The sequence below is a fragment of the Dasypus novemcinctus genome, chromosome 21 (genome assembly GCF_030445035.2).
Source record: "Dasypus novemcinctus isolate mDasNov1 chromosome 21, mDasNov1.1.hap2, whole genome shotgun sequence".
In the NCBI taxonomy this organism is placed as follows: domain Eukaryota; kingdom Metazoa; phylum Chordata; class Mammalia; order Cingulata; family Dasypodidae; genus Dasypus; species Dasypus novemcinctus.
The window spans coordinates 14330721-14352250 of NC_080693.1; the positions used below are offsets into that span (position 1 = coordinate 14330721).

Below are 21530 nucleotides of genomic sequence, written 5' to 3' on the forward strand. Positions count from 1 at the left end.
GGCCAAATCCATCCCAGCGGCGGTGTCACATCCTTCACAGCCCTGGGAGAAAGGCAGAACGCGCGCGCTGGGGCCGGCCCCGCGTGGGTGTCCACCTGCGAGTGCAGGGCCGTGCTCCGGGCCCAGGCCGCGGGGAGGACGACGCGTCCCCCGTCCGCTCGGTGACGAGTGGGACCCCGGCCTGCTGAGTGGCCGTGAGGTTTGGCGGGACTCGGGCAGCACTCGCCCCTGCGCTGGCCGCCTCTGCGGCTTCTCAGTGGTGGTGGTGGGGGGGGGGCTCAGTGTCGCCAGGTGCCTGGGCGGGCATGACAGAACAGGGTGACCCCGCGTGATGGGGCAGCAACTCCTCAAGCCCCCAGGACCGGCGTGGTGCTGGGAACCAGCCATGCCCCTTTCGAAAGCTCACCCCCAAGAGGTCACTCACAAGGAAGTGTGCTCTTTGCCGTTGCGGGGCCACCGCTGGGGGGTCAGCAGGGCCGCAGGCGAGGCGGGTGGAGCTGGCCTTCCCCGCGACTTGGTATGTCCCCTGCCGTCCACCTTTGTGGACATGGGAAGGGAATCCGGAATATTCTACCCACAGAAACTATGCTGTGGGGGAACTGGAGTAGCCACCACTCCAGGCCAGCTTACAATTACACTCTCTTGTCCTTCTCTTAAATCAGATGCCCCATTTCTCATAACCAGTTTTAACCTCGGACATTTCTAAGCAGACCGTCGCCTTTGCTGCTCCCCACAGCTGCCGAAGCTGTCTTCTACGTATGCAGAATTTGGGTTAAGATTTCTCTGCTTGCCTTGGGATATCGGCTATCACCGTTAAAAAAAGAATGAGGATCTTTTCCTGATGGATCAATTCTGTGGTCATGGCATTTCTAAAATGCAGCCGCGATGTGCACGGGGACCACGGCTGCTGTGTCCGAAGCCCACCGGAAGGCAGGTTTCCCACGTCCCCGAGCCCTCCCGAGCGCGGCCTGGGACCTTCCGTGCAGAGGAAACCGTCCTAGCTTGTCATGTCTCTCCTGCAACGGTGCTAATTGGTTCCCCAGGCGCTCCTCTCCCACCCCAGCTCACCTGGCTTTCCCAACATGGAATTCCATGGAAAACAAGCACCCCACACAATATTAACAGGCACGGCTCTGCAAGAATCCAGGGCCAGACAAGCCAGAAAACTGACAGGAGACAAGGCCGAAAGGTTTATTTTCCGCAGCACCTTCCAGTCTCCCGAAGGCTGTGCACCGTGAGGGGATAAGGTGTTCCGCTGGTGGCCTGCAGCCACAGCCACAGCCTGGTGGTTTAAAGTGATGAGTTTACTTGCCCACCATCCTGAAGGGTGGAAGTCTGAAATCGAGTGTCGGAGGGGCCGTGCTCTTTCCGGAAGCTCTAGGGGAGAATGGGTTCCGTGTCTCTTCCGGCTTCCCGTGGCTCCAGGGTTCCCTGGCTGGTGGCTGCGTCCCTCCACTCTGCCTCGTCCTCACGTGGCGTTCTCTCTTGGCACGTGTCTCTGTCAAAACTCTCTCCGCTTCTCTCTTACAGGGACACGAGATTGCATTTAGGATGCACCCGGATAGTCTGAAACAATCTCCCCATCTCGAGACCCTTAATTTGAGCACATCTTTTGTCACATAAGGTGATATTTACAAATTCCAGGGATTAGGAAGTGGGTGTATTTTTAGGGAGCAGGTTTATAGTCCACCCACATGTGCAGGCTTCCCCAAACACCCACGCCCACAGAGAAGCAACCCAAAAGGTATCCCAGGTGTCATCATGGGATGAGTGGATAAACTGTGATGGGTACATGTGATGGAATGTTAAGAAGCTGTAAGAAGAAATGAAGTCGTGAAGCATATGACAACACGGATGAACCTGGAAAACGTTCTGTTGAGTGAAGCGAGCCAGACACCAAAGGACAGGGACTGTATGATTATGTTAGTATGAACTAAATATACTGTGTAAACTCATGGAGTTAATACTAGAATACAGGTCACCAGAAAATAGAATGAGGATAGAGAATGGAAAGCTGAGGGTTAATCTGTGCAGAATTGGTGAAAAGGTTGTTTGTAAATCTTTGGAAATGAATGGAAATGGCAAGAACACATGGCATTTGTGACTAGCAGAGCTATTGTATGGGGATGAGAGTGGTTGAAAGGGAAAGTCTAAGGACTTGTATTTTACTAGAAGGAAAGCTAAAAAATGTAACATGGGACTGTATATAACATAGTGAGACCTTGTGAAATACAAATACCAGTAATACTGCATGTATAAAAGTAATTTTACAAAATATAAACAAATACACAACGCAGGAGCAACCCCTTGCTAAATGCTTCAGCAACCCTCCCCAGCTCTGGAAATAACTCCATTTGATTTCAGCCGTGCCCTGCACCCAGCACCAAACAGTGAACACCTGGAGGCAGCCGGGCCGATCGAGGGGGCGGGAAGGTGGTCATTTTAGAAACGTTTTACGAGGCAGAGCAGGGTCAGTGCCAGGAGGCGGTAGATGGGAGCCCCAGATGGAACCAAGGACCGCGCTCGTTGGCGGGAGGGGCAGGAGAGACCTCTGGCCTGATCACCACGGGCCTGCGGGCCCGTCCTCGGGGAGCAGCCTGGACAAGCGCCGGCCAGCAGAGGTTTCGAGAGCAACCAAAGTGTCCCAGCAGCCCAGGGAGAGCAGACGTCCTGAGCCAGGGTCACTGCCGGGGCAGCCATCTGCCTTCTCCCTGGAGGAAACCCGCTCTCAGCGAGGCTCCCAGAGTCAACCCCCGCGGTTACCCTTGCCCCGTAACGCCCGCCACTGCGTGCGTCTGGGAGTGGTTGTGACCTGACGGTGACCCGGCGGGACAAAGGGGTTCCCCGCGGGAGACACAGCCTCTGCTGGCCTAGGGGGCTCCCAAGGCCCCCCTGCCGCCCAGCTGACTTGAGCTCAGGGCCTAACGATGTCCCGGTCTCTTGCGGTCACTCTCCCGCATCAGCTTTTCGTCGACAAAGACACAATCGTCAATGCCGTCGGGGCGTCCCACGACATCCACCTCCTGAAGATCGACAACCGCGAGGACGAGCTGATGACCAGAGTCAACTCGTGGTGTACACAGTTAGTAGACAAGGTGGGTACGCGCTGCCGCTGGGGAGGGGGGCCACGGCGGGGTAGTGGGTGCTGTGGGCCTTTAGGAGAGGAGGGACGGAAGGGACCGTCCAAGGGTGGAATTCCACACTCAGGGCTTCACTTGGCCCAGTCAGTGGCATTAAAGCTCACAGGCCCCGTCGTGCTCACTCCTACCCCAGATCCACAGAGATCCACAGAAACCGGGGGGCCCAAGGTGAGGGGGTGCCAGGAGGGCGGAAGCCAATGAAGACGGTCAACCAGGCGGGTTTTAAAGAACCGTTTCCCTTCCCCTCTGACTAGGCTCAGGAGAAGACAGGCACGCGCTCTCTGCGCTAAGGGCCTGGGGCTCTGGGTTCCCTCCTCAGATCCACAGGGATGAGATCATGAGGAATCGCAAGCGAGTGAAGGAGATCAACCAGTACATCGACCACACGCAGAACGAGCTGGACAGCCTGGAGCTCGGCGAAGTCATGGACTAGGTGTGCCTGCGCCCAGGGCCCTCAGCCCAGCCCCGCAGCGGGCCAGCGTCAGCAACCCCTCGGGAGAGCCACGTGGAATTTCTCAGCACACTGCTCCCTTAGCACCATTTTTCCTCCTCTGCTGGAAAACCTTCCACATGTAGAAAAAAGAAACAAACATAAAGGACTTAGGTCGCCTTTCCTCTTAAAAATAAATAAATAAAATCAGAACGCATGTTCGAGGGCGAGCAGGAGAGATGCAGATGGGCCGCAGACCCTGGGCGGGCCGGGGCTTGGCTGCCGAGACCCGGATGCGCGCCTACTGCGTGCCTCCCTGCGCGCCCGAGGCAGGCTGCTGGAGCCCGGCGTGCGCTGAGCCCCTCTCACCTCTGGGTGCTTGGGAGTGAAGCGAAGGGAGAAGGAGCCAGGCCAGGCCCAAGGCGGGCACTGTGGCCCCTTCTGCTCCGAACTTAGGCGCAGGGATCTGAGGACCCCAGGGTGACAAGCTCAGGCTTGGGCACCGCCCAGGACACGCAGTCTCAGCCCCTTTTGTACAGTGGGGACGTGGCAGTCCCTACCTTGGCCTGCCATTTGGGCTCGGGGAGGTGTGTGAAGGGAGCGACTGCCACCCGCTGCCGGGTGCGTGAGGACTCAGCCAGGGAGGCCTGTGCGCCTGGGAGCGGCGTCTCCCGCTGCCCCCTCCTGGGCCCTGTCCCCGCAGCAGCCGGCCCCGAAGTCAAGGACCCGCAGAAAACTCGCACCTGGCCCCAAGCCTGCTCAGACTGTGAAACACAGAAACAACTTAAGATGTCATCTGTTCAAGAGTAAATCTTTTTTTTTTCCTAGAACAGCAGGAACACAGAGACGTGTGCTTAGACCAAGCAAGATTCACTCTCTAAAGATCACTTGGTGAAAACCAGGAGAGGAAACGCCTCCAGCGGAGGGCTGGAGAACGCGCAGAGCTGTCGGCCTACGGGGTGGTTGCCCGCAGCGGGTGGTTCCCAGCCAAGGGCGGCAGATGGCAGAGTATCGGCGTGTCCACTGCACGTGAGGGAAGCTGTCTCACCTTGGGGAGACCTAGACGGGCCCCGGGGGCCAAGCAGGGCTGGCCCCACCCAGGCGTACAGGTTTACGAGTACGAAGGTCAAGACAAAGCCCCTTGACCACGGCTCTCCCTGCAGGCCGGGGCTCGGGTGCCTTGGTGGAACGGGAACGGCTTCGAGACAGCCCCCGGCACCCAAGGCAGGCTCAGGGCAGAGGCCAAGCCACGCAGGCGCTGGGGGAGTCGGATCCGGGAGCCTTGGCTGCGTGGCCCTGTCCCGCCTGGCGTGCGCCGCCCGGCCTCGGTCACTCCCGCAGCAGCTTGTGCTTGACTGTGGTGCTCTCGGAGCAGAGGTGGACAAAGAGGGTGCCGGCGGCCGTGCGGGCCCGCAGCTCCTGCAGCTCATAGTCATGGGCCCACTCGATGTTGCCCCACTTCTGGATCTGTGGGGAGAAGGAGATGTGGGGCCAGGAGGACAGCTGGAGCCCCAGAGGCCAATCGGGTCGAAGCCACGTTCCAGCGACAGGCTCTGATCTTGCCAGAACCCAAGAGGCCCGCCAGTGGCCAGCGTGCGCCTGGGGGGCTCTATAGGGCTGGGAGGGCCTGGGAGTGCTGGGGGGTGAGCAGCACACCCAAGAGCACTAACACCTTACCCCCTCCCATATGCCTTTCCCCTTCCCACGCTTCCCCAGCCGGCGGGAGCCTGGGGCCATCTTCTCCCAGATGTGTCCCTGGGTGGGTGCAAAAGAGCCACAGGCCAGGGAAGCAGATTTGGCCCAGTGGTTGGGGCGTTCATCTACCACATGGCAGGTCCACGGTTCAAACCCCGGGCCTCCTTGACCCGTGTGGAGCTGGCCCATGCGCAGTGCTGATGTGCGCAAGGAGTGCCCTGCCACGCAGCGGTGTCCCCCATGTAGGGGAGCCCCACACGCAAGGAGTGAGCCCCGTAAGGAGAGCTGCCCAGCGTGAAAGAAAGTGCAGCCTGCCCAGGAATGGCACATATGGAGAGCTGATGCAGCAAGACGCAACAAAAAGAGACACAGATTCCCGGTGTTGCCGACAAGAATTCAAGTGGACACAATAGAATACACAGCGAATGGACAGAGAGAGCAAACAATGGGGGGGGGGGGGGCGGGCGGGGAGAAGAGGAGAGAAAGAAATAAAAAATAAATCTTTAAAAAAAAAAAAAAGACCCACAGGCCAGGCTCGGGCCCACGGCAGTTCCTGGGCCCCCAGGCCTACAGCAGCCACTGGTCTAAACCCCAGGTCAGGGCTGCAGGGCTCCCCCCAGCCAAGTCCGCTGGCTCCTGGCTTGTCGGGGTCTCGGGAGCCTTGCCTGGCCTCCCGGGCTTGTCCAGGAGCTCAGGAGCCGACATGCCAGGAAATCTTTCCACACTCCTGGGTTGCCCAAGCATGACCTGAGAAACTGCGAGATGTTCTCTGGAGAACATTCTCCACTTGCAGAGCACCAGCGCGACGTGATCTAGGTGACAGCCCACTTCGTGGAGGATGGAAGCTGAAACTCAGAGGCGGCCTGGCTCGGGGTCCCACTGGCCAAAGGAGGGCCGGATTGGAAGCCGGGGCCCCACTAGCCCACACCCCACGATCGCCCCACCCGCACCAAATCCTTTCTCACACCCAGGGATCAGCTGGCATCTGTGGCTGTGCAGAGAGGGACTTTTCCCCCACTGGAATTTCTTTGAATCGGCGGCTGACTCAATGGACTGGGGAAATAGTCTCATTACAAAGAGGTTTTTCTCTCCCTGGGAACCAACTTGCAATAGCAATTAACATTCCGGGGTTGGCAAAAACTGCTATAAATTGCAGAGTGAAAAAATGAAGTATAGCGGAACCTGATGATTCTGGGGCCGCTAAATCAAAACTTGCATATGAACCGCTGCTACCCACCCCGACACACCTCTGCCCGCCAGGCGAACCGCTGGGTGACGTGTCGGGGTGTGGTGGCTGCACAGGACCCCGATCCCTGGAGTGATCCAGACCTGGCCTCATCCCCCAGCTCTGACATTTTCCAGCCGCGTGACCCTGGGCCTGTCCCCCCCCCACCCCGTGGGACTGAGGCTGACGAAAGCCGCCGCCCCAGAGGCTACTGAGAGGAGGGCGAGGCCATCAGGGCAACGGCCTTCGGTTTGGGGTAGGTCCAAGGAGTAATAAAGGCCGATTGTAAAGCAGGATTCAGATGGGCCCTCGGGTGACGGCCCCGCCCCGGCCCCTCACCTGGTACTCCTCCTCTAGGCGCGACAGCAGCACGGCCTGCTCCACCGTCAGGTGCAGGTCCAGCAGGCCCAAGGCCAGCAGCATGGACTTGAGCTGGGTCACCAAAAACTCAATCCCTGCAGGGACGCCAGCCAGGTCAGGGCCCAGGACCGCCCCAACCCCCACCCAGGGCTGGCACCCATCCTGCCCCCTCCTGAGTTCCTGCACCCAGCCCCGGGAGGGAAAGGAGTCGTGGGGAGGGGCTGGCCTGGGGTGAAGCGGGGAGCGCTGCTGCCCGGGCTGCTCTTCCCCCGCCCCCCTGCTGCCTCCTCTGCTCCTCCTGGGGCTGGGCAGACGGCCTCAATCTGGCCGGTCGGAGCACGCCACCCCCCTGGCTGGAGACAGGAAGCCCCACTTGCTGCTGCCAGGTGGTGGGTCTGGAGGACAAGGGCTCAGGCTGTCACCGTGGGCCGAGCCAAAGGGCCGGCCTCAGAGCTCCACGGAGAGCCCTAGGGACACAGAGGGCATCAGCCCACCCCCCGCCCCCCAAGCCCACAGGAGGCTCCGGGAGTACCATGCAGGGCCCACGTGTTGTAAGATGCCAGGTGGCTGGTGAGCACTTTCCGCGTCCTGGCTGGGAGGCTGGGTCCCATTATGCTGGTGGAGGAGCCGACCTCGATGCCGAATCTGAAAGGAAGGGGCTTCAGCGTGTCCCTGTCCTTCTGTGGCCGGAAAGCGTGTGTGCCCCTCAAGGCAGCTGGCCGAGGAGCCAGGCTTGGGGAGGCCAGTGGCCCCTGATCCAATTTCCCTCCCCCCAGGAGCCAACCCAGAGGACCAAGCAACTGCCCGGGACTGGCACAGCATGGCTGGCAAGCCATGCCGGCAGGGGGCTCCCTTCCAGCGGCTGCCTCACATTCTGATTCCCTCACCCGGGACCTCCCAGGAAAGCGTGGGCTACCTGCTTTTTGAATATTGTTTTAAAAACCATTCACATCTGGTGGCAGACTTGGCCCCGTGGTTAGGGCGTCCATCTACCACATGCGAGGTCCGCGGTTCAAACCCCGGGCCTCCCTGACCCGTGTGGAGCTGGCCCATGTGCAGTGCTGATGCGCGCAAGGAGTGCCCTGCCATGCAGGGGTGTCCCCCGCGTAGGGGAGCCCCACGCGCAAGGAGTGCACCCTGTAAGGAGAGCTGCCCAGCGCGAAAGAAAGTGCAGCCTGCCCAGGAATGGCACCACACACACAGAGAGCTGACACAAGATGACGCAACAAAAAGAAACAGATTCCCATGCCGCTGACAACAACAGAAGCAGACAAAAAGAAGACGACTCAGCAAATAGACACAGAGAACAGACAACCGGGGTGGGGGAAAAGGGGAGAGAAATAAATAAATATTTTTAAAAAACTGTTCACATCTGGGGAGCAGGTGTAGCTTGGTGGTTGAGTGCCTGCTTCCCATGTATGAGGTCCCCCGGAACCTCCCCCCAAAAAATAAAAAAAATAAAAAATTGTTCACACCTGAACCCATAAAAATTTTCTTTTAAATATTGTTTTCCTTATTATAATATTCACATGAATCTTACCTAATCCAACCCTTTATTGATACAACATATATTTACTAAGCCTCTCTAATATGCAAAGGCATTGGCTTGGGCCTGTGATCTATGGGATAGGAGCTGGCTTTCAGAAAAGATAGATTTTTCAATAATAGTCCTAACTATATAGTACACATGAAAAATACAGAGTAAAACAATTTTTGTAATTTTCTTTAAAAAATCAATGATTTTTGTCTCTCCCTGGTTTAAAAATATTCTTGCTAAATAAAATAAAATAAAATAAAAGCATCCCTGCTGAAATTTCTAATAGTATAAATCGAACGTAGGAAATGGCTAAGGTTTTCTGTAAATCATTAAGTTCCGGAAATCTCAATAGCCACAAAAACCTATTTCGCACCACAGCGAGATCTCCAGGCACCTGGGTTATTGTTAGATTTACTTAGATTCCAGAATGACATTTTGCTGTTTCTCCCGCAGTCCCACAGAGGTCACATTTGATTAGGTTTGAGCTCTTGAATGGGATAAGTTCTTTTAGAGGGGTTGGCGGTGCCTTTTATTGCCAAACCCCAGGATGCCCGCCCATCAGGAGCACTGGATACCCGCGCGAGGGAACGAGATGGGTCGATGGGCCTCGGTTAGTGAAAGATGTTCTACCAAAAAATACCCCGTGTAGGCTTTCAAAATCCCCTGGGCAAGGGAGGAACGTGAAAGAAGTCGGCCCTTCCAAATTTCCCTTGAGATGAAATAGAATTGAATTTATTTTGCCACCACTTCAATAGTCGGCTTAATTTTGCACTCAGAAGGCTCTTCCCATTGGGAAGCAGATGAAGCTCAGTGGTTGAGCACCTGCTTCGCACGTATGAGGTCCCAGGGTCAATCCCTGGTACCTCCTTAAAATAAATTAAAAATAGAAAAGAAAAGGCTTTCCCTGTTAAGAAAAAAAAAGGGGGCATGATCAATTCCTAGAACCTGCACACCCACAGGGCGAGCGTTAGGTCTGATTTCGCAGTGAAGCTGCCCAGACTACCCTCCACGTGTACCGTGCATCGTGCTTTGAGACTGCACTTACAGCTAAGTGCTTTACAAGTGTCACTTCCCATACTCCTCACCACATGCTAAGAGGCCCATTTCACAGACGAGGAAACCAAAGCTCGGAGAACCCAAGTCACCAGCCCAAAGTCACACAGCTGATCCGTGGCAGAGCTTGCACTCAAACCACGCTCCCGTTCCTGCCCACCAGGGGAAGGTGGCCTGGGGCCTCTGCGTGGCTACCCCAGGAAGAGCCACCGCGGCCACCCCCACCAAAGGCAGGTGCTCAGGGCCTGGAGGCCGAGACCAGTCTGAGGGAAAGGCTGGCGGGCACTTTTCCAGGGGGACCCTGTCCCCAGACACATGAGTGCGCCCAGTCCCCGGGCTGCTCAGCTCGGAAAGTGCAGTGTGTTTGTTCTCCAGCACAGCTCTTTGGCCCCAGACCCTGCCCAACCCTGGGAGCAGCAGGGTCTCCCTGGGGCCTGGGGGACGGGGGCGCAGGCTGTGGTGGGGCTGCGCGGCTCACCTCTTCTTGGCCCACTCGATGACTGGATCCCACTCGTTCTTTTGAAGTTCCACCAGCGTCTCTGGCTCTTCCACCCTGTAGCTAATTCATTGCAAAAACCACCTCATTAATTTAAAAAAATGTTTTAAAGTACAGTCCCTGCATTCCGTAAAAGGGCAACGCCACGGGCCACGGTCACAAGTTCTCTCTCAGCCCAGCCCCACGCGTCTTTGTGGCCCTAAAGCAGCAGTTCTGACTATGGCCTTGGGCCCAGTGACTCCTGCATCACCTGTGGACTCGCTCGAAAATCAGAACCTGAGGCCCGACCCTGCACTTGTTGGAACTGGGAACTCTGGGGACAAAGCGCAGCAGCCAGGGCTTGGGCACGTCTCCAGGCGACTCTCAGGTAAGCTCCAGCCCGAGAACCACCAACTAGATACCCCCGCCTATGTGACCGGGAGAAGCTGGTGTTACAGCTGTGCCAAAGCAGACTCTGTCCAGTAACTGCAGGTCTGGCCCCTCATGCACCTGATCTAAGGGCCACAGAAGTGAAGAGTGTTCTAGAAGCTGAGGCACTGCATCCCCAACCTCACTCTCTCCCAGGAACCGTGCCCCAAGCCCCTCAACCTGTCTACACCTCCTGCACCCACCCTCTCCTGGCCATGGTTGTACCTGCTGGCACAGAGGCCAGGCCGTACCCCTCGATTTGACCCAGGGACTCAGGGACCAAGTCAGCAGAGGGGGGCTGAGCTGAAAGGGATGGGCTGGGAAGCCGGGTGGGCAAAGCAGGTGGCACAGCCTCGTGGGGGCAGAGGGAGAGGAGCCATGAGCACGTGCAGGGAAAGCCAGGCCCAGGAGAGGGGCAGATGGCCGGACAGACTCCCCGAGAAGCAGGACCACTCCCTGGGCTGCTCTGGCACCCAGTCTTCAGGCCCCAACCCTGGGGCTCCCTGTGTGGGTTTCCAGAAGCCCCCTTTTGACCTGAGCGGGGCTGAGCGGGGTTCTGCGCGCTGAGGAGAGGATCCCTAGCACAAATACCTCTGGCTTGCCCACCTGCGATCTGGGGGGCCTGCCCCTTATCGGCCCTCAAGGTCAATCTCCTACGGCCCCCAAGAGACGCGGCAGGAGCCCAGAGCCCGCTGCTCAGCCACGGCAGCCATGCCCTCGACTTCCCTGCGGCATGAACGTAATCCCAAGGGGAGACCTCGCAGGGGAGGAAGCCGGCTCCGGGATGCAGTGCCTGAGCCGACAGGTGGCAACAAGGATTCTGATGCCAGAACCTGTGCTGGGTCAGGGGAGCCGCTGGGGGCCGGCCTGTGACCCCTAGGGTGCTGGGGCCTGCCAGAGCTGCGGGGACCCCAGCCCAGCCCACGGGACGGGCAGCGGGCTGGAGGAGGCAGTGCCCAGAGCGCTGAGAGCGTCGCGGCCCGAGGGCCCTGCAGGGAAGCCCAGTGCAGGTGCCAGAGCGACTCCGGCCCTGCTCTGCGAGGGGAAGGAAAATGGCTTGCCCCTCCGCCTGCTGCTGAGGGTCTGGGCATATGTGGCAAAACCACCCCGGGGGAAACGTCGCTCACCAGATGGTGTCGGTGTCCAGAAACTTCACAGCCGCCCTGATCAGCTGGTCCTTGTCCCGCTGGGTTGGGTTGTCCAGAGCGGTGTTGCACAACGTGGTCTGCGTCCAAGGCAGAGAGCGCCCGTCACCCCCGCCGGGCTCAGGCCAAATGCTGCCCCCAATGCTGGCCGGAGGGGCGACGGATGGACAGCTCCAGGGCCGACGCCCTCGCCCGACCCCAGGGGCTTTCACAAAAGCAACCCGGTGCTGCGCTGAGAGCCGAGAACAGCCTGGCCCCGTGCTACATGCTTTCCCGCTATTCTCAGGGGGCCCGGGGAGGCGGGAGCTGTCATCCCCATTTCTCGGATGAAAAACCCGAGCCTTAGAATGAGTGAGCTTCCCAAGGCCTCCTGCTCTTTGCACCAGGCCCTGCTGTGTAATCCTCACCACAACCCTCTGCAGGAGCGACGAGTATTGCACCCACTTCCCAGAGGGGGAAACTGGGGCCCAGAGAGGCCAAACACACGGTCACACAGTGTCACTGAGCAGGAAGGTGGCACTGGAAATCGGATCTGCCGAGGGCAAAGCTCCCCCACCCGGCTCCCAGCACCTCAGAACGCGGGGCTCGGGCCACCCCAGCCAGTGACAGGCTGCCTGGGGACTCTGACAGCCGGCGCCCAATTTCGTCAGCTCATCGGCGGAGCCGGCTGACATGAGGGCTGCGGGACGCGCTCGTGAGCCCGGGCTGCGCACGGCCCGCTCCAGCGCCCGCCGGGCGCGCGCCCATCTGCCTCCACTTGCTCTTCCGTCCAGCCCGTTTTAACCGAGTGCCAACTGAACTCGATGCTGAGGCTGGCTGGACGCTGGGGAACGGGACAGATGTGCCCTGGCCTTGTGTTGCTCATGGTGTGGGGAGGAGACAGGCGGAGGACCCGCACACATGAAACATCCAATTACAAACAGCGAGTGCTGGAGAAACACAAGGAACGGCTGCTGCGACAGAAAGTAAGAAAGCTGGGGCCATCAGGGAGGACCTCCCAGAGGAGGTGACTTTTGTCCTGGGACCAGAGAAGGAACCAGCCACCCAGATGGGGTTCCAAACGGCTGGGACTGCAGTGGCCAGGCCAGGCGGGGAAAGTGTGGCATGCTGGGGGAACTGAAAGGAGGTGGGGGGGCTCATCGGAGCTGGGAAAGGAGCCTGCGTTTTTGCCGACTGCTGCAGGGAGCAGCCAGAGAGCAGGAGGCACCGGTGTGCGCTGTGACGTCGTTACCAGGTGCATGGTGTAGAGCTTGATGGTGTCCTTCTGGGAGTCCCATTCAGTGGCCACTGCAATCGCCAGGGCCTCGCTGGGGACAGTGAAGAGCTTGGCTTGGGGAGTCTTCAGCTTCCTGTGGTCGAGGTTTATCTCAAAGCCACCTTGAAAGATCAAACGAAAACCTCTCAGGGGTTGTTAAGTGGAATCGAGTGCCCATGCCTATATTTAGCCTCTTGAGTCGGTGCAGACAAAGCCGACGCCGAGTCCCTCGGCTGAAGGGCTGACAGAGACACATCTGACAAAAACGCCAAGGATAATCTCTCCACTGAACCGGCTGGAGATGAAAAACGTTCCCGACCGTTCACACACGCGCACGCAAAGAGGCAGTCAAAAAATTTCAGGCACTCACCTTCACCCTGGGTGATGCTGACATTCTGATAAAACCTCTTCCTTTCTGTGGGAAAGATTTTTCAAAAAGGCAGTTTAAAATAGCGCAGAGGCAGCCTGGGAAACGATGCGAGCGGCTGGCGGTGCTACCGCCCGGGCTGATGGATTGGCCTGATTTTCTATCACCCTTCAAGGTCTGCCCTTCCCTGCACAGTCTAATCGATGGCTGCCGACTGCGGCTGGGGGAGAGCGGGGGTAGCGAGCACTCTCCAGGGACGGGCAGGGGAGCAGGGCAGGCCAGGCACGCACCCGACCACTCACCCAGCCCCGGGCAGAGCTCGGCTCTCGCAGCGGCAGGAGGCGGCAGAGACTGACCGCCTTCTGCTTGATTTAGCCCCTATGTCTGTCACCTACGGCGGTGCCACACCCCCCCATCGGCACAACATCCCGCTTCTAAAGATGGCGCCCCAACAGGATAAAGCCAGAGCCCCATGGCAGGCAAGGTTCTAATGCCGCCAAGAGGGGAGGAGCTGGAGAGCCGGTGGCCCTGGCCGGGCCGTGCGGGGACGCAGGCAGTAAGGAGAGCTCCCGGGAGCACCTCCTAGCCCCTCTGTCCAGTTAATTAACCTCATTAACCTGCACGTGTGTGCATGCAGCAGGCGCTCCCAACATTGCCTTTACAGAAGGGGAAAGGCTGCGTCCTGGGTTTTCTATTGAGAATAACTTGAATGGAACCTTACACGAAAATGTAAACACAGTCTTTCTCTTTTATCCTGGAGGGATTAAAAACCAAGAGCACCTCATAAGGAATTAGGCAGATTCCGTCAATGAATAAAGAATAAGTAGGTCACATCTTGGAAGCTATTGACCGTAACCCATCATCTAGCACCTGTGATGAGCACAGAACCCTCACTCATTCATTCCTTCACACATTCGTCGGCTCATTGGCACTAAATGCCGTCAGAGTCCCCGACTGAGGGACTTATCAGAAGTAATGATGCAGCGTGTGGAGGAAAAAGAGATTCATTAGTTTGCTTTTAATGCTTTATCTTAAAAAAAAAAATCAGCCATCCTTATGTTAAAATTTCATTAATCCAAACAGACTGAAAATTCAGGAGACCTCGGTGTGCGTGCTTTGGAGGAAGGGTAACGCAGAGAGGGTATCTCGTCCGACGCCAAGCAATCTCTCTGCATTTTCCACATCCTATCAGTTTTTTCCATAAATCTCATTTGCACTCCTTAATGCTTAAACACAGAGGGCCCAAACTTGCATTTCCACAGCTGCACTTACTAAAGCCCAAACCATTTTCCCCCACAAAAAATACATATTTACATGCTTATTATGTGCTAGAGGCCACTGTCCTCAGTACTTGGGATACAACGGTGAATAAAAACAGACAAAACCCCTCTTCTCATGGAGCTTAAACATCTAAAGGAAAAAAATAGTGATCGGGTCTGGCCACCAAGATGATGTGCCGATGTCCTGCCTGATTTTCCACACATTTGTCACCACAACAGGAAGTTTTCATGACCCAGGTGCTTGTAAATTCCCACGCTGTCCCACTGCATCCTTTCAGCTCTGGCCGGGATCCAGGCATCCGGATGGCATCCCACACCGTTTCCGGGGCCTGGGCAGGGCAGCCTGTCGAAGCGGGCCAGGCAGAGGCTGCGCAGGACTCTGAAAGCTCTGACTCACGTGGGGCGAGGGGTGTCCCCCACGGGCGGGAAACGCCGGCGGGTGGTACCATTTGACAGTGAGCGCACCAGCGTGCTGCCTGACCGGGCCTGGGCATGGCCCTGGAGACGTGGGACTGGAGGGACGGACAGTGGGCTTGAGGCTGACGGCACAGGCCAGACTTTCAAAAGCCGCCAAGTCTCTTTTCCTTCTTGCTCCTGGGTCCTGGCCAGGCCCACCTCGGAAACTGAACAAGAAAAAGAAAAAGGGGCTCCAGCCGGCCACACGCCCTCGCGGCGCCTGGGCTGGGCCCCCGCGCACTGTCGGTTGTTGGACTGAGTGACCTTTTCCTCCTGCAGCTTGATCCCATGGGAACGGCAGCCCCATCTACGAAAGAAAGGCAGGTTTGCTGGGGAGCCCGGATGAGTACTGGACGTGTTTAGAGGAGAACACAGATGACACTTCTCAATGCAAGAAGTTAAGAAACTCATTTGAATCAAGTTGTCCTCAACAGTGGATAAAGTATTTTGATAAAAGAAGAGACTACTTAAAATTCAAAGAAAAATTTGAAGTAAGACAGTTCCAACCTTCAAAAACAACAGCAGAATCCTAAGCTGTTCCTGAAATTTTCAGCACAGTGGAAACCATTTTTTGGAAATTCAAAAATGTTCCACTGACTACAGGTCAATAGTAGTTTCAATCATGGTAAACATCAATACTTGTTTCCCATATACAACTCTTAATAACGACAATGACCAATCAGAGAATTTCATCATTGAAACTATGAAAAATTAAAATAAATGGTATGAAATAACCTCAGCTTAAGTAAAAAATTATATTTTAAGAAAAAGAAAATTAAAACCTATCATAAAAAAAAAAAGAAAAAAGAAAAAAAGAAAAAACGGGAAGGGAGTGGGATGGATGGAGGAGGGGCAGGGAAGGAGCGGCCAAAATTGCTCAAAGGATAAAAATGATGGCACCGAGGCATAAGGAGCTACCAGGCCCCACAAACTGAAAGGCATCATGCATGCACGCATGTTTTAGACAGATGTGTGTGCTGAATGAAGGTCTGACACGTGAACGGGCAAGCTCCAGTCTTTAAATAAACTCCACTGAGTATTACTCACACGGCAGGAAGCAGATGGAGAAGTCCTGGGAACAGAAGGGGAGCAGAGCTCGTCCTTGCCGCCAAGGTGCTAACTGTCCCATGAGGAAGACGGACACTATACCAGCCAACGAGAGGGATTTTTGGATGGTGAAAGGGCAAGGGCCTAGCACTCTGCAAAGCTGACTCTTGTGGAAGGCTCAAGGAAGCCCTCCAAGAAGCCAGACTTCACCCAAGACCTGAAGAAGTTGGAGTCAGCCAAACTTCACTGACCGATTTGTTTTCAGAGGGGTTTGTGTGTGAAATAAACGGCTTACACAAAGGTCTGGGCCTTCAAGAGAGTACAATGTTTCCAAGAACTACTAGAGAGATGGTCAGAAGGACAAGACTGTAACTATCCTGTGGAAAAGGTTTGGCGAAGAGGGAGCCATGGAGGGTACAATGAGGAGGACAAAAAAGGTGCTAAATAAGGGTTTCACGTAGGCCAACAAGAGCATAACCTGGAAAATTCTTTAGGTGGGATCCATGCTCTCCAACAATGTCAAAAAGAAAGGAGTTATTCACTTGGGCCCCCAGAGGTCTTGGGTCACATCAGACAAATCCAGAGACCGGCCTGTGAAGCTCCCGCGTTCTCGGTGAGTGCTGGGCTAGCCAACAGCGGCGGAACGCCATCTTTAGAGCAGAGAAGTGGCCCGGGACCCCGCAGAACTGAGGTCTATTTTGTGCATGAACCACGCCCTTTCTGGAACATCTGTGGCAAAAGCCACAATTCTGTGGGCTTAGCTGCCAAGGCACCGATGTGAAAAAGCGGTGAGTTTACAAAGCAGGCCACAAGAGCACAGGTCACACGGAGGGAGGGCAGCTTTGAGAACCCGCCTGGGTGAAGGGTGCTGAACTCTGGAAACTGCCATCCATGGGTCCTTTTTGCCTGTTGCTTCAATCCAGATAAAGAGACATCGGCAGTTTTCTGTGTCGCTACCCACCCCACCCCCAGATCAGTGAGTGAGCTTTCCACCTGTCACAATTTCCGGGCTGGCCTTGGCTTTGGAAAGACTCGCCGCCTCAGCAACTACAACTCCCACATGCCCCAGGAAAGAGGAAGCGCCTTCTCAGAGCCGCCTCACTGCCTGTATCTTTTAAAACAGTGCCATCTGGTGGGCTTCTGACAGGGCCGTCGTCCCCTCAGAAACCCAGGGCTGTTGTTTTCAGGTATCAAAACGCCTTTTTAAAAAATTAATACATATTAATAAATCATATACTTCATCCAAAGAGTACAATCAACGGTATTTGGTATAATCACGTTGTCATTTGTTCATCATTTCAATCATTAGCGGTACATTTTCATTATCTCAATTCTACTATTACTAATAAACAAAAAACAAAATGATTGAGGCCAAATATATATAAAAGGAACTCCTACAGTTCAATAATAAAAAGCTAACCTAATTTAAAAAATGAACAAAAGGAGCAGGCGTAACTCAGTGGTTGAGCACCTGCTTCACATGCACGAGGTCCAGGGTTCAATCCTTCAAAAAAGAGCAAAGGACCAGACTAGACATTTCTCTGAAGAAAGATATATAAATGGTCAATAAGCAGATGAAACGGTGCTCAACAGCGTTAGTCATTAGGGAAACGTAAATCAAACCACAAGGAGATAGCATATTGTACCCACAAAGTCAGCTATAATAAAACAGGTAGATGACAATAAGTGTTAGCAAGGATGTAGAGAAATTGGAACCCTCATGTATTGGAGATCGCCCGGTAGTTCCTCAAACTGTTAAACACAGTTGTAGTTTGACCCAGCAATTCCACTCCTAAGTATATATACCTGAGAGAAATGAAAACATGTTCTCACATGAACAAATGCAGGGATGTTCATAGAAGAATTAGTCACTGTGAGGTAGATGCGGCTCAGGCGACTGAGCTCCTGCCTACCACAAGGGAGGTCACGGGTTCAGTTCCTGGTGCCTCCTAAAGAAGACAGTGAGCTGCCGTGACAGGAAGGCACAGCGAGCTGACACAACAAGAGATGCAAGGAGAAAAAACATGAGAGACATAACAAAGCAGTGAGTGGAAGTTCCTGGTGCCCCCTAAAGAAGTTGAGCAAGACAGTGAGCTAACGTGATGGGCAGGCACGGTGAGCTAACGCAACAAGAGACACAAGAAGAAAAACAAAATGAGAGACACAACAAAGCAGGGAATGGAGGTGGCTCAAGCAATTAGACACTTCCCTCCCACATTGGAGGTCCCTGGTTGGGTTCTTGGTGCCTCCTAAAGAAACAAGGGAGATGAACCAACACAGCCCTGGTTGGGTTCCATGTGCCTTCTAAAGACACAAGGAAGATGAACAGACACAGCAAGTGAAAACAATGAAAGGGTGGGGAGGAATAAATAAATAAAATAAATCTTACAAAAAAAAATTAGTCACATTAGCCAAAAGGTGGAAACAACCCATGTGCCCATCAACTGATGAATCGACAGACATGTGGTTTATCCATACAATGGAATATGATTTGGCTATAAAAAGGAACAAAGTTCTAATGTGTGTTACAACCTGGATGAACCTTGAAAACATTATGCGAGTGAAAAAAGTCAGTTACAAAAGGATGCATATTGTATGATTCCATTTTTATGAAACATCTTGAGTAGGCAAAATCAGAGACAGAAAAGGGATTGGCAGTTGTCTAAGGGCTGGAGGGATTGGGGTTAGGGAGTATAGCTAAAAGGTACAGGGATTCCTTTGGGGGTGATGGAAATATTCGAAAATTGACTATGATGATGGTTGCACAATTCTGTGATTATACACTGAAAGGCCATTAAATTGTCTACTTTCAATGGATGAATTGCATAGTATGTCAATTATATTCCAATACAGCTGTTAGGAAATATTCTTCAGGCCAAATGTATTTGCATAGTAATTAATGTAAATAGGCTGAATAATTAAACCCACTCCATTTTCCAAATTGCCCCTGCATCTAGCACAGGGGTTGGCAAACTTTTTTCTGTAAAGAGCCAGATAGTAAATATTTTAGGCTTTCCAGGCCATCCTGTGGCAACTACTCAAATCTGCCATTGTAGTAGAATCAGCCATAGATACATAAACGAATGAGCGTGGTTGTGTTCCAATAAAACTTTATTGACAAAACCAGGTGGTGGGCTGGACCCCTTATCTACAGAATTCAATCCACACAACCACCCTAAGAGGAAGACAGGAACGGGTAAGGCCTCTGAGACTGTAGAGACTCTGAGAAGCTAAGGACTTGTCCAGGTGACAGCTTGTAAATGATGAAGACAAGATTGCCAGCCTGGACTCCCCGTGGTGTCTGCACTCAGCTCTGCAGAATGCCTCCCACTCCAAGCAGTCCAGTCCATGGCTTCTGACACGCTAATACAGAGCTGGATGGCACGGCAGCCTTACAAAGGTCTCCCCTCCAACACCTCAGGAAATCTTTCCCCCCTCTCCTTTTGAAAACTTCCAATGGCATGTCCATTCCTAGGGACTCAACTCTTTGCCAGTTGAAGCCTTCATCAAGCAGTCCCCTTGGGTTTAATCTTCCACCACTCCAGAAAAGTCCAGAATCTCCCAACTGTGAAGGTCTTTGTAAAACATGCACCAACCTATGTGTGTGCCTCCTTCCTACCCTACCTCATTCATTCCTTTCTTTTTTTTCACATTTGACTACCCACCTTGTGCCAGGTACTGCCAAGAGCATATCTTCAGTGGAAAAGAAAAGGAGAGGGTCGACCAGTCGCCACCATGATGGAACATGGGCATCCACTCACCAATATTAGCCCTAGACCTTTGTCAACCTGGTGAACACACATCCACCCTTAGCTCATGCCTGGCCTCCGTGGAGGCCTTTCCTCCTTCACGCTGACTGGTTCTCATGGCGCTGACTGGTTCTCATGGCCCATCTCCAGGCTTTCACTGGATAGTGGAAACCTCGGCTCCCTGCAGCATCCAACCCCCTACTCCCATTTGTCTAAAATTATGTCACTTAAGAGCCAGAAAGACCCGCAGAGACAACCTAGCCCTGCAAATGACAGGGGAAAATGAGGCCAAAAGAAAGTAGTCACAGCCCCACAATGACAGTACCAGAGGTTCAGCCAGCATGGGAACCAGATTTGCACCGCTATAGGGCCCAACTGCCTGAGGTGGTCTGGATTTTCGAAAGCAGGCTGTGTTACAGCCAGGTCCTTCTCACACCAGGCTCACTGTCACCTCTGGACGTGTTCTAGCTCCCCAGCATCCTTCCTCCTCCTTATTGCCGAACTCCTACGCCATTTACCAAGGCTCAGCTTAAATGTTTATTTACTCGAGACCCTTTCTAGACCCTGAACACCCCCAACATGGGAGGAGAGGCTTCCGCATGGTCTCACAGCTTCTTTGTGTCATAACTACTGTCGAATCAAACATCCTCAGGGCGGGGACTACATCTGTCTTTAAGACCACTGCACCTCCTGCCCCCAGTACAGAAAAATGAATGTAAGGAGAGTGTTACTACTCTCTATTCACTGAAGTGAATTCCTCCCTCTCTTACCCTGAAACCTCTTCCCAGCAACAAAAAGCCACTACCTTCTCCACGTCCTCAGAGCCAAGGTGGAGGAAGGAGGTCCACGGCGTCCACTCCCATTTAGCAGAGAAGGCAGGGGACGGCAGGGGTGATGGCAGGGCACTGGGAGGGATGGCAGAGCAAGTGGGCAGGAAGGAGAACTGAAGGCCCCTTCTGTGTAGGCCCCTGTGGTGGGGGGCTATGGGGGGCCCAGGTGGAAGGACTCAGAGCCCCCGGCCGTTGCCCTCCACAAACTCTCACATAGTCTGTTTTCTGACCTTGCAGAAGCCCCGATTCAGAACCCGAACCTCCCCAGGGATGACAGTTGCTTTCATCATTAAGGAAAGAAAAGCCAGAAGCACTGAGAAAAGCTGCACGGGCCGAATGTCAATTACCGTCTCCTGTCTGGACGCGCTCGGTGCCCTCGGGCAGTCTCTCCTAGCTTTCCCGGTCCGTAACAGGACCCGATTGGCCCTGGGCCCCTCCTCGGTTACCTCGCCCTGCCCGGCCGAACCCCTCAAGCCCACCTTAGCCTGCCTCGGGTCCTGGCCAAAAGGGAATGCACCCTGGCCTCACCTGTCGGGGGGACGTAGGCCCGGGCAGGGGACAGGCGGGTTGGCCACGGCCCCACGGAGGCGGCGAGGCCACCAGGGGGCTGGTTCCGGAGGCAGTGCCCCCAGTCCTTCAGCCGGAGGCAGCTCCGCCACATCGCGCCCGAAGGCCTGGGAGGACGCGCGGCACCAAGCCTGAGAGCAGGAAACAGAGTGAAGGGATCCCCAAGTCGCGCCCCGGGCTGTACGGAAACTTCTCTCGCAGCCTCCCCCGAGCCCTCAGCGTCCCCTGGGCGCCGCCATCTTCCACGTGACGCCACCTGCGCGCCGTCGCTCCCGCGCTCCTCCTGCGCAAGCCCCCGAGTCAATCAGCGTCACAAACGCGCCTGGCCCCGCCCCTCCACGCCGCGCCTCGGGAAGAAGACTACAAGTCCCAGAGGGCCGCTCGCGCACCGCGCCACGTGTTTTCCCCGTCCGCCAATGAGCGGGAGAGCCGCCTGAGCCTCTTCCCGCCCCCCGGCACGCCCGAGCCAATCGGAAAGGGTGGTGTGTGT

The 21530-nt window shown here is 55.1% G+C and overlaps 2 protein-coding genes across 4 annotated transcripts in view; one reads left to right on the forward strand and one right to left on the reverse strand.

Moving 5' to 3' along the window:
• The window catches only part of DRC3 (dynein regulatory complex subunit 3), a 43111-nt gene extending 39328 nt beyond the window's left edge, over positions 1-3783 (forward strand). Inside the window, exons 13-14 of the mRNA XM_071210277.1 lie at positions 2964-3095; positions 3460-3783. Of these exons, the coding sequence (XP_071066378.1) occupies positions 2964-3095; positions 3460-3573 (246 nt within the window). The 3' untranslated portion in view covers positions 3574-3783. The remainder of the gene's footprint in view (positions 1-2963; positions 3096-3459) is intronic.
• Positions 1168-21336, reverse strand: ATPAF2 (ATP synthase mitochondrial F1 complex assembly factor 2). Of its 3 annotated transcripts, XR_011646763.1 has the most exons (9): positions 21002-21336; positions 13115-13159; positions 12721-12866; positions 11472-11569; positions 9919-9999; positions 7383-7495; positions 6830-6945; positions 4619-5037; positions 1168-3703 (listed from the first exon to the last, which is right to left on the reverse strand). XR_011646763.1 is itself a non-coding variant. In XM_004453248.4 (8 exons), exons 1-8 carry the CDS (start codon positions 21132-21134, stop codon positions 4900-4902), a joined length of 870 nt encoding a protein of 289 aa, XP_004453305.2. In that variant the 5' UTR covers positions 21135-21336; the 3' UTR covers positions 1168-4899. The 3 variants fall into 3 exon arrangements, 2 of the variants coding, with proteins under 2 accessions (XP_004453305.2, XP_058139329.1); XM_004453248.4 differs by having other exon boundaries at positions 1168-5037; XM_058283346.2 differs by lacking the exons at positions 6830-6945; positions 7383-7495; positions 21002-21336 and adding an exon at positions 13414-13590 and having other exon boundaries at positions 1168-5037.
• Positions 21337-21530: the final 194 nt, after the last annotated feature.

Excerpts from the sequence above, each read along its gene's own strand:
- ATPAF2 (XM_004453248.4), bottom strand. The coding sequence starts at position 21,134 with ATGTGGCGGAGCTGCCTCCGGCTGAAGGACTGGGGGCACTGCCTCCGG. Across the intron at positions 11,570-12,720 it reads AGCTCTACACCATGCACCTG|ACCACGTTGTGCAACACCGC; the intron begins GTAACGACGTCA and ends CCTTGGACGCAG. Across the intron at positions 10,000-11,471 it reads CTGGACACCGACACCATCTG|CTACAGGGTGGAAGAGCCAG; the intron begins GTGAGCGACGTT and ends GCAATGAATTAG.